This window comes from Anticarsia gemmatalis, chromosome W (genome assembly GCF_050436995.1).
Source record: "Anticarsia gemmatalis isolate Benzon Research Colony breed Stoneville strain chromosome W, ilAntGemm2 primary, whole genome shotgun sequence".
Lineage (NCBI taxonomy): Eukaryota > Metazoa > Arthropoda > Insecta > Lepidoptera > Erebidae > Anticarsia > Anticarsia gemmatalis.
The window spans coordinates 9,868,611-9,880,366 of NC_134775.1; the positions used below are offsets into that span (position 1 = coordinate 9,868,611).

An 11,756-nucleotide genomic window follows, 5' to 3' on the forward strand; every position below is an offset into this window, starting at 1 on the left:
GACGTAACTATAAAAGATAGAGACATGCTGTTGCGACATTTTTTGTAGACAGTGATGTGTCCTGAAAAATTGTAATACATCATTTTGTTCTATCATTAATAGTTTTCGCAGCGCACGCGATTGAAAGAAGTTTTTGTTAATTATTTTACACCTTGAACCTTTAAATGAATCATAGGCTATTTTACTCGGGAATAGTTTAGCTTGCCAACGGTGAAAGAATTTTTAAATCGGTCCAGTAGTTTCGGAGCCTATTCAATGCAAACAAACAAAAAATCAAACATTTCCTCTTTATAATATTATATATAGGTATATTAATAGACTAGCTGACCCGTGCGGCTCCGCTCGCGTGAATTTCGTACTGTTGCTTATTCGTTTGAGCACGCGAATTGCGAAGCACTCGATACACCTACACATAAAAATGCTAACAACTCTTTTGTCATCTAATGGTTATTTACGAAAGGGACCCGAAAGGCACACAATGTGACACAGGCTCGTCTGTATCCGTAGCAGTTTACAGTGTAAAATATAATACCTTATAATAGACTGACCATTGCTTACCCGTCTGGATTCAGAATATTATTATAGGTCCTATCTGCGCCGGAGCTCTTCAGACGCGTAATAATGTATACTTGCGATGATACGTCCGAAACCGCGTAACCCGTAATTATTTTTTATACTTATATCATCCGTTGTTTATTTTTTTAAACTTACCACATAGTCTGTTTCATAGCTCTCTATCCAATTTATTTCCTTAATGCAACCAATTAATTTGGTTATTAAATAAATATTATGTGATTCGAACAACAACGCCATCTGTCAGTTGCGGCGAACAACGACAACAAACGAAATTACTCCGTTTGCCATCTAGGATATCCCGATCGCACCGGACCCACGTAAACCAACATTTTTGTGTAATATATCATACAACATTTATGTTTAAAAATCTTATAAATGTATAGCATGTTTCAAAGGTATTTTTTTACAATAAAGCCATCAAAATAAATTAATTAGAAAAAACATGCTTTGTTGCGGTTTATAACGCCATCTATTGGTTGGTGCGAACAACAGGTATCGATACGGCAGGCGCCGCGTTAACTATGCGAATGTTGTGAAATGGATTGTAACGCCATCTATGGTCTCTATAGGGAAACGCAGGTTCAAACGATTTCTACGTATTATTTTCAATTTTCTAAAATTTTATGCTATAAAAAGTATCCTAGAAATTGCTCCACTACTTATTCTATGCATATACCAAATTTCAGTGCATTCTATTCGGTAGTTTTTACGTGATAGCGACACATACAGACGGAGGACAGACAGACAGACAGACAGACAGACAGAAAAGAAAATTATAAATTGCAGATTCGGTATCAGTATCCGTTACTAAACATCCCCCATTGGTTTTTTTTAAAATATATTCAATGTACAGAATTGACCTCTCTACAGATTTATTATAAGTATAGATAGTATAGGCAATAACTTTCTTAATACATTTTGCACTGAATTCGACTCAGTGTTTACTTCCAGAACGGTTACGGCCCAAGATAGCGCTACCTTTAGTGAATGGGCTACTATAGGTACATATAAGAGTAGGAGAAAAGTTTTCAAGCTGTATGAGGAAAGGAATCACAATAGAAGTGAACATTTTCAAGAATATGTGAAAAATTACTCAAAATTATTTAGACAGGTCTGTAAATTAGCTATGTCTCGAGTTCAAAGATTAAAAATAGTAATGACAAAATTAAAATGACTTGGAGAATAATAAATAGTGTGACTGGAAAAGTAAAGGGCCATGATCGTGAGTTCGCTTGAATGTTGGTGGCAACACCATCTCAACGGATTCCGATGTGGCCACAGCTTTTGAGGAGTTTTTCACTGGCATTCCAGTCTCGACTACCGAATCTTTGAACTCGTCACCTACTGTTGCTGAATCAATTCTGAAAGAAAATGTTAATGTATAATAGAATACGGGAATTAACGCGAACACGCATTTGGTGTGGTCCCAGGCAGACCTGCCTGGGACCACGGCGAGTGCAACCTGCGCCGAAACGTTAGGCATTTTAAGGTAAAATGCGTGTTCGCGTTAATTCCCGTATTCTATTATACATTAAACATGCAACGCGAGAGTTTAAAAGTTATGAGAAAATGTTAATATCTGTAATGCAATTTTTAGGTTTGACTATGTCTCGCATGTAGACGTTATAAAAGCTTTTAATACTATAAATGTATGTTTTTTTTTGGGCGGTAGGTGTCAAAATAAGTGGACACACAAGAAATCACTCCAGCTTTATTTATTGAAATTTAGTAATTAATTGTTTTTATTTAAGTTTATTAATATATATTAGTATGAATTCATCACTTACAACAAGTAGTACATAGTATATGTAATTTAAGTGTATAATTATGCACCACCTGCCAGCTGACCACAAGTCAAATTCTGCAAGTCACTACAACACCAGTAACAAACACACCATGTCCCAATTAAGTGACATACAGATGACCCAGGCGAAACTTGAGGAATCGTTCAGTAAGAGGATGGCTGAACTAGAAGCACAGCTGCAAACTGGTGCTGCCAAGTACACGTTGGCCAAAGTTGCTGAGGAGTTACGCACTTTCCGGGAGCTTATGTACGGTGTCCTTGGATTGCTCCGGCAACAAATCACCGAATGTGCCTGAATGGTGGACTCCATTGAAACCAGACATCGGAGAAAGGATCTTCTGTTCCTGGGGATCCCCGAGTCAGCTAAGATCGACAAACAGTACATGGTATCAGACATCCTCAACAGCAAGATGGGCCTGCCGGACATCTCAGCTGCCTCCATAAGAGTCTGTCATCGGATTGGAGCCTCTGGTGGTAAGCATCATCGTCCCATCTTGGTGCGATTCTCGACTGCTGATACCCGGAACGCTGTTTGGCGTGCCAAGGCGAAGTTGCGTGGAACGTTTATCGCCATAAAGGAGTTCCTGACACGGACCCGCCAAATTGTTTTTGCCAAGGCACGCCAGCACTTCGGCATGAGAGACTGCTGGTCCCAGGACGGCGTCATTGTGGTAAAAGTCGCCGACGGTAGTCGCCACAACGTGATAACGACCGACGAGCTGAACACGTTGACGGCCAAGCATCCAAGGATGACCGATGTTTCCTCCTCCCATACTTCCCAGACCGCCAGCGCAAGTACGGGATTTGTGGCTAATTCCAAGACACGCAAGTTCTAGCTGTGTTTGAGTGTTTCAGTGCTGTCTGTGTCAATTGTGAAACGGTACCGAGCTGTACGGTATAGTATTTGCTTACGCTCCGTATGTTACGTAACTTATAGCTTGGAACTGATTTTATGTATACCCTCTCCATATTTATTATAATTTAAGCACGCACGTAATTTGTCTTAAACACTTGTTTTGACACATGACAATGACGGGCTCGAATGGCTGCCAGTTGTCAAACTGACAGCATTTGACATAAAACTGTTCATTCGGAACCGAGTGTTTAGATGTTTAACTGTTTTTTTTTTCCTCTTTATTATTTGTTTAATTTTTTTTTCCAATGTTAGCTGGTGGGTGGTGCAGAGATGCAATTGGCACCGTATTGTTTTTTTTTCACTTTTTTCTTTATTATAATCATTTAAACACACTTATTTAATATATTATATAATATTTATTAATTTTATACTATGTATGATGATGATGCTTTTGTTTTTGCTGACGATTGTAGTATATCCTCGAACGATAGCTTTTGCTCCACGAAAGGCACGCTTGGCGACTTTGTGCGAGGGACTTTTGATCGTTCTACGAATAGTCAGTTGAACGTCTGTCACATAAATGCGCAAAGCGTCCCTAGCCATTACAGTGACTTGCAGGAGGCATTCGCTGATGCTGACGTTCATGTTGTCCTGATTTCAGAGACTTGGCTCAAACCTCACCTACCCTCATCTCCTTACTCGCTCCCTGGATTCACACTCATCCGTAATGATCGGTTGGACAGGAGAGGGGGTGGTGTCGCTATCTACCTCAGAAGTGACTTCCCTTACCAAATTCTAACTTCTTCTTGTCCCAACTACTCTGCTTCGGCCGAATTTCTTTTCCTGGAGGTTTGGGTCAAAGGAGTAAAAATCTTCCTTGGCGTAATATACTTTTCCCCAACCATCGATTATTTCTCTAGTATTGAATTAGTGCTGCAATCTTTAGGGTCCAATTACTCACATCACATCATCATGGGCGATCTCAATACCGATCTCCTTTCTCCCGGCTCACTCCGTTCCAGTAAACTCCTAGACATCATTGAGTCCGCCAGGCGATGATACCTGGTTGGACTTAATGATGACATCTACTCCCGCCCTAGTCTCCTTCAAGACCCTGCTCCCGGTTTCTCTCATCACGACCTTATATACCTATCCTACATCCTCAAACCTCCCAAACTCCATCCAAAGGCACTGTTCAGACGCTGTTTTGGGCGTATAGATGTAACTAAATTGTGTAAGGACGCTGCGAAAATCGAGTGGGAGCAGCTAACGACAGCCCATACAATCGATGACAAGATAGGCATTTTTAACAAAGCTGTTATTGGTCTGTTTGACGTCCATGCGCCCCTCAGAAAAGTGAAACTCAAGCGACCACCTGCTCCCTGGATGACTGAAGGAGTTTGTATGGCCATGAGGCGTAGGGATGGGGCTTTCGCAAAGTTCCGCAGAGACCGCTGTGACGACAATTGGGTGCGGTTTAAAGTTGCAAGGAACCGATGCAATCAGATGGTACGCAATGCTAAAAGTTCCTTGGGACTCTAGGTATCGGCAAACACCGTAGTAACGACCCACAATTGGATGACATCAATACCCACTTCACTGCCTCTGTACCTTTGGATCACCAAACCAAGTGCAACACTGTTCGTGTCCTAATGATTTTACCCCGACCCAATTTCGAATCCTTTTATTTTGCTCCAGTTACACCGGAAGATATTAAGAAGATTATCCTGTCAATTAAGTCCAATGCAGTGGGCGCCGATGGCGGTAGTCGTCATATGGTCGTCTCTGTCTTGTATCATCTGCTCCCCGCCATTTCCCATATCATAAATTTCTCCCTAACCTCTGGTACTTTTCCTTCTCTGTGGCGCAAAGCCTACATTTTATCGTTACCAAAAATTCCAAATCCCACAAGTCCAGCTCACTTCCGCCCCATATCGATTCTCCCTTTCCTCTCTAAAGTGCTTGAGGCCTGTGTACACAAGCAACTAACACAGTTTGTGTTAAACAACAACCTGCTTAACCCACTTCAATCTGGGTTCAGACCGGGTCATAGCACTACTTCCGCCCTCCTAAAAGTGACTGGCGATATAAGGGCAGGCATGGAGGATACTAAATTCACCGTGGTGGCTTTGGTTGATTTCTCGAACGCCTTTTATACCGTCAGTCATGATATACTTCTCTCCATCCTTTCCCATTTTAACATATCTTCCGGTGCGCTGGATTGGTTTTCCTCGTATCTTCATGGACGCCAACAGTCGGTTCACATCGGTGAATCTTCATCGAGCTGGCGTGAACTCCACTCTGGCGTCCCACAAGGTGGCATCCTCTCTCCACTTTTGTTTTCAATTTTCATTAGTCTTGTGACTAAAAACCTTCAGGGAGCGTATCATCTGTATGCGGACGACTTGCAACTCTACTCGCAAGGAACAGTGGATTCTATAGCCTCAGTTGTCGCCACGTTAAATAGTGACCTCGAGCATATCAAGTATTGGTCGATAAAATTCGGCTTGGCTGTTAATCCTACCAAATGCCAGGCTATAGTTGTAGGAAGTAATCGTAGCATTAGTAGGTTAAATCATATGCAGGTACCACCAGTTCTATTTAATGGCTCTACCAACTGACCGCTACCGTGAAAGATCTTGGCCTGTACTTGGACTCAATTTTAAGCTGGAGAGCCCAAGTTTCTAATGTATGTAAAAGGGTCAGTGGCATACTGAGAGCACTATATCCTTTTAAGAACTTTTTGCTATCTGGGACTAAAGCTATGCTTGTGCAGTGTATGGTCAAGAGCGTCAAATTCAAAGTATGAGTTAACACAAACCACAGATTAGATAGAATTCACGTTTATTCGTACGTTAAAAGTTAGTTAATACAGTTTTAGTTTAGATGCTTATCCGCGGCGATCGATTTGTCAACTGCATTTTATTATAATATGTATAAAGAAAATAAAGAAAACAAAAATAAGTTATAAGTAGGCCGCCGAGTTGCAGCGTTTGCGAAATGTTTGCCTGTACGTTGACCGTACATGCTCCCGAGGGACAAGTAGGATGAGCATCTATTACAAAAGTAGTAAAAATAGTGTAAGTAAACAATAAATAAAAAGAATAAGTATGTGCAAAATAAAGAAATCAATATGACATATCAAAATTAAATCCTTCCTTCTTCGGTTTCGCTTCACTGCAGACAGGTTCGGAGGACGTCAGATTTCTTATCTCTCTCATTTCTATCTCGACAGCAGTGTTATCTTGGCCTCCGCGTTGGTTGTGCCTTAACATCTCATTTCGTTTCTTATCTTAAAGAAGCGTTATTTGATCACTCTGTAGATAACGAAAGTCGCTAATCCTCCCACCAGCAAAGAAGTCATCGAGTATAAATATATATCATGACTTGATATGTCTGACGTCACGGGGAACGTCTCGTGCGACTTTTAATATTTCAACTGTTGGTCTATTGTACGAAAGTCATGTGCAGTAGTTGTGGCAATCTCGGTTATATTCAATTGCGCATTTTTCCAACCAAGGTCGAACATGTTATTTATAGTGGAATTTATGGTAGGAACCACTACATTCGACTCCATGTAAAAATTGCTACCGAAATGATTGTAAGTAAATATTATAGCATCCTTTTTCTGGAGTAAGCATTTTGGTTTCAATGTTATTACACCGTTCCCGTCGATGACCGCCGGCGCAACTTGATCGCCACACGTGACCCGCATCAGCTGTTTGTCGCACAATGTAAACAACCATAGGTTCGGTTTATGTAGTTTGTACCAGATTTCTTTACATGTAATATCATCGATGACGCATGACAATGACGTTTGTTGACTGAAGACCTTTGCCTCACAGGGTGCGTTTTCATCATATAGGCTGTAGACCGGTTGTTGCGAAATACAAGTATATTTGTCTTCTGCGTAGGAATTGTAATGGTGCAAATCTTGCTCTGTCATGGTTATATAAAAGTTTTTGATAAGGTTAATAGCCAGAAAATTTGAATGATGCTTCACAATTTTCAACCGTCCTTCTCTTAGGAACGGTATAGGTAATACACGATATATTTTATAATCATCATCACTAAGTAATGGAATGTGTAATTCGAACAGCATGTAGTTATTTGTAAGCCGAGCCTTTACATGTATCAATTCATAAATGTCTTTGAAATCTCTTTGGACATCTTGAACAGGCAAAGATAAACCCTGTGGCAGATTGCCGGATATAATGTTAAGCTGCTCAATCAGTTGGGATGCTGGGAAAAGGTGTGTGTCCAAATGTCCTCTATAGATGTTAACAAGAGAATTCATGAGCATATCTTGTATTCGGTTCAAATTATTCAAAATTAAAGTGGCTGTCACTGCAGCGGAATTGATATCGTTGATTGTATACAACATTTGTGCTCGATTCTCGATTCTCGTGATTTCGCTGCCCATCTGAGACATGTATGAATGAATAGTGTCAAATTGCTTATTCATAAACTCGGTATTGCTTTTAATGATGTTGTTTTCTGATTCTATTATGAGAGTTTGGTTTTTCATCAATTCTAGTAAATAATTATCGTTTGTTCGTAAGTTCTGAATGTCCTTTTCATATTTTGACGCAAATTCTTGATCCAAGACACCAAAGAGTGTTCTCGCCAAGTTGCCGACTCCGTCAAAATAGCCTCTTCTCTTTCTCGAGTTTTGTGAAAATAACATAGTGTTATACTCAGTCAAATGACGTAACTCGTTTTGCAGGCTTTGGTTTATTATTTCGCACGGCTCATACTCGTGAGATATTCGCTTGCAAAGTTTATCCATTTGCCTTATGTACACGCCTATTTTATTAGTTGCTTGCCAGTACGATGTCAAGTTATAATATATCAAAAGGGTCCATTCGTCATGTAACAGCTGTAATGTACCGGCTTCATCAAAGTAAATCGGGCGATTATTTTCTATCCGTGTCAGTATATAGTTTTTGTTGTTGTTACTGATAGGCGAAGATTGCGCACAATTTATTCCTATTGCCGCTACCATAGCAATAAGTACCAGAGAGAGCAGACTCTGTTTTTTCGCTCTTACGTACTTATTCTGTTTTTGTTTGCTGGACTCTGTTTGTTTGGGTATGTCCTCCTTCTGATAGTGACACACCTGTTCCGCATTTTGTTAGTCACTACTCAGCGGTAAGGGAGATAGCTTTGTAATGGGTCGCTTTATCTGTCCATTTTTGGTTTTTATCGTGGCGACCCGGACTATCCCATCGGCGCCCGGATGCAGTTCCGTTACTCTTCCGAGGGCCCACCTTCCTGCTGGTAAGTTCTCATCTTTTATCAAAACTAGGCTTCCTTCATTGAGGTTTTCTTTCGATTGCTGCCATTTACTTCTGACTTGCAATTGGTGTAAATATTCACTCGACCAACGCTTCCAAATGTGCAGGTTAATTTGTTCTACCAATCTCCATCTGTTTCTCAAATCATAATGGGCAAAATCTTCTTCTTGTTGTGGTAACGAAAATAGAGGGCCTCCGATGAGAAAATGACCAGGAGTCAAATATTCCAAATCGTCCACGTCTTCCGTTAACGGACACAATGGCCGCGAGTTCAAGCAAGCCTCAATTTGAGTAAGCAGAGTGGTAAACTGTTCAAACGTGAGCTTCTGTTCGCCCAGGACACGATGCAAATGATGTTTCATAGATTTTACGGCAGCCTCCCATAAACCCCCAGCTGTTGGCCAGAGAGGTGCGTTGAAATGCCACTTTACTTGTAGATTACTCATCGCATCGTAGAATTCCGTATTCTGAAAGGTCTGGTATCGCTCAAAGTCATGTTGGAGTAACTTTGCAGCACCTACAAAGTTCGTGCCGTTGTCCGAGAACATATTCTTCGGAGTTCCTCGGCGAGCACACATCCTCTTGAAAGCTGCCAGAAAAGTGAGTGTAGAAAGGTCGGAGACCAGCTCCAGGTGTACAGCTTTGGTGACCATGCAAATAAATATAGCAATGTATGCTTTACAAGTTTTCACTCCTCTGCCCTTATTTATTTTCACATCCACGTGTCCCGTAAAGTCTACCCCGGTGTTCGTGAACGGTCTCGTCGGAGTCACTCGCTCTTTAGGCAAATCACCCATCAACTGGTTATTTTTGTGTGGCTTGTAACGATGGCATTTTATACACTGGCGTAATTCTTTCTTGACAGTTCTGTTTCCCCCAATGATCCAAAATTTAAGACGTAAGTGAGCTAAAGTAAGTCTTGCGCCGCCGTGCAGAGTAGTATGGTGCGCTTCTCGAATGATAAGTTCTGTTAGGCGACCTGCAGCGGGCAAAATCACGGGATGCTTTGTTTCGGAAGGTAATATTGAGTTGATGAGACGTCCTTTCACGCGAAGTAATCCATTTTCGTCGAGAAAGGGTGTTAGTTTGAGTAAGCTGCTTTTATTCGAAATAGGTTTCTTCTTTGTTAAACATTCTATTTCTTCTCCAACATATTCCCTTTGAACTCTTCTAAGCAAAAATTCAGTGGCTTCCGTTATTTCTATCGGAGACAAACATATCACTCTTTCTTTTTCTTCGCAATCGGTTAAGTCATTAGAGTTCATTGCCTTCCTTTTGTTTATTATTCGTAGAATCCAAGCAAGTACTCGTGTTACACGTTTGAAACTGCTAAGTCGATATAATAATGAAGTAATAATTTCGCACCTGTTTTTAATAGCTACGCAGCATATTGTAGGTTTAATGCCATTGTCCGTAAAATAAGTCAAGTCATTATCTTGTACAGCTGTAGAGTTATAAGTTTTTAGCCATTGAGGGCCTTGCCACCAAAGATTAAAGGTTAAAAGTTGAGTAGGTGAAATTCCCCGAGTTGCGCAATCAGCAGGGTTCTCGCCTGACTTTACATAGTTCCATCTGTTTGCAGGAATAGTATTGTTTATTTCTGTCACTCTGTTAGCGACGTATCGCTCCCATCTGTTTACATCGCCCTGTAGCCATGCCAGAACGACCTTTGAATTACTCCAACAAAATATTTGTAGCCTTTTTGTTGTGAGACTACTTTCGATTTTCTTGATAAGTTTGGCGAGTAACAAAGCTCCACAGAGTTCCATGCGCGGTAGAGAGATCCTTTTGCTGATCGGTGCCACTTTCGTCTTGGCGCTTATGATAGTTGTTATATAATCGTTTTCTTCCTTTCTAACTCTACTGTAAACTACACAAGCAAATGCCTTTTCGCTCGCGTCACAGAAACCATGCAACTCCATAGTGCTCTTTGTACATTGTAGCCATCGTGGTATGCACAATTTGTTTATCGAAGGGAGATCACTTCTTAATGTTTCCCACTCATTGCGTATATCAACAGGAAGGCTTTCATCCCAGTCTATCTTACTGATCCATAATTTTTGAAACAGTAATTTAGCCTTTATCGTTGTAGGCGATAGAAAGCCAAGGGGATCGTATAATTTACTGATTTCAGCCAGTAAAATACGCTTTGTTAAGTTATTCTTTTCGGACAAGTTCCAATTATAGACAAAGTCATCTTCTGTTTGATTCCAGCTCATACCCAGTGTTTTATTAGTTTGTTTCAAAGTAATTTTTTCGGTATCAAAGTTTATATTCGGGTTTTCATGTTTTTGTTCATCTTGCAGGCCTTCCAGGATACTAGGATCGTTACTTGTCCACTTTCTTAAGTTGAAACCGCCTTTTTTCAGTAGTTCTATCATTTCTAAAACTAGCGTCTTTGCAAACTCCGCATTGTCATGGCCATAGACTAAGTCTCCCATGTAAAAATAGTTTTCTAAAACATATGAAGCGGTTGGGTAGTTATCCTTTTCATCCTTGGCCAGTTGAAGTAGGGTACGCATCGCAAGATAGGGTGCACTTTTCATACCGTAAGTTACTGTGCAAAGTTGCCATTCTTGCAAAGGCTCGGTGTGGGAAGATCTCCAGATAATACTTTGTAAGTTTTGCTGTTCTTCATGCAGCCAGATTTGCCGATACATTTTCTCTATATCTGCCGTAAAAACGTATTTATAGCATCGCCAATTTATAAGTAAGGTCATTATATCCTTTTGGAGGTTGGGGCCGGAGTACATCATGTCATTGAGGCTTTTGCTAGATTTAGTTTTGTAAGAGGCATTAAAGACTACTCTTAGTTTTGTCGTCGTAGACTCCGCTTTCAAAACACCGTGATGTGGCAAGTAAACTGATTCCTTTATTTTAGGTTCAGTTACAGGTCTCATATGACCCATAAATTCGTTCATAAATCGTTTGTATTCATAGTTGAGTTCTCTGTTTTTCAACATTTTTCGTTCCAGTTGTAAGAACTGGGCTTGAGCTTGTGACCTTGTTGCGCCTAAGTTTTCCAAGTTTTCGTTGTTAGTTTGTATCATGGGTATTTTCACCATATATTTTCCATCAGCTAGTCTTGTCGTTGTTGAGTTGTATAATTCTTCACAGTATTGTTTTTCGTTAGTTGGAGGCGCAGTTTCGTGGATTTCTTCACTTTCCCAGAAACGTGACATATTTTCTAAGTCATTGAGTGTCACGAAACAATTCATAGTTT

General features: G+C 40.5%; 1 protein-coding gene across 1 annotated transcript; it reads right to left on the reverse strand.

The window, feature by feature from the left end:
* Nucleotides 1-8,370: 8,370 nt before the first annotated feature.
* LOC142985936 (uncharacterized) lies at nucleotides 8,371-9,798 on the reverse strand. The gene has a single exon (XM_076134178.1). It carries the CDS (start codon nucleotides 9,796-9,798, stop codon nucleotides 8,371-8,373), a length of 1,428 nt encoding a protein of 475 aa, XP_075990293.1.
* Between the last annotated feature and the right edge of the window lie 1,958 nt (nucleotides 9,799-11,756).

Coding starts and splice junctions, on each gene's coding strand:
- LOC142985936 (XM_076134178.1), bottom strand. CDS start 9,798: ATGAACTCTAATGACTTAACCGATTGCGAAGAAAAAGAAAGAGTGATA.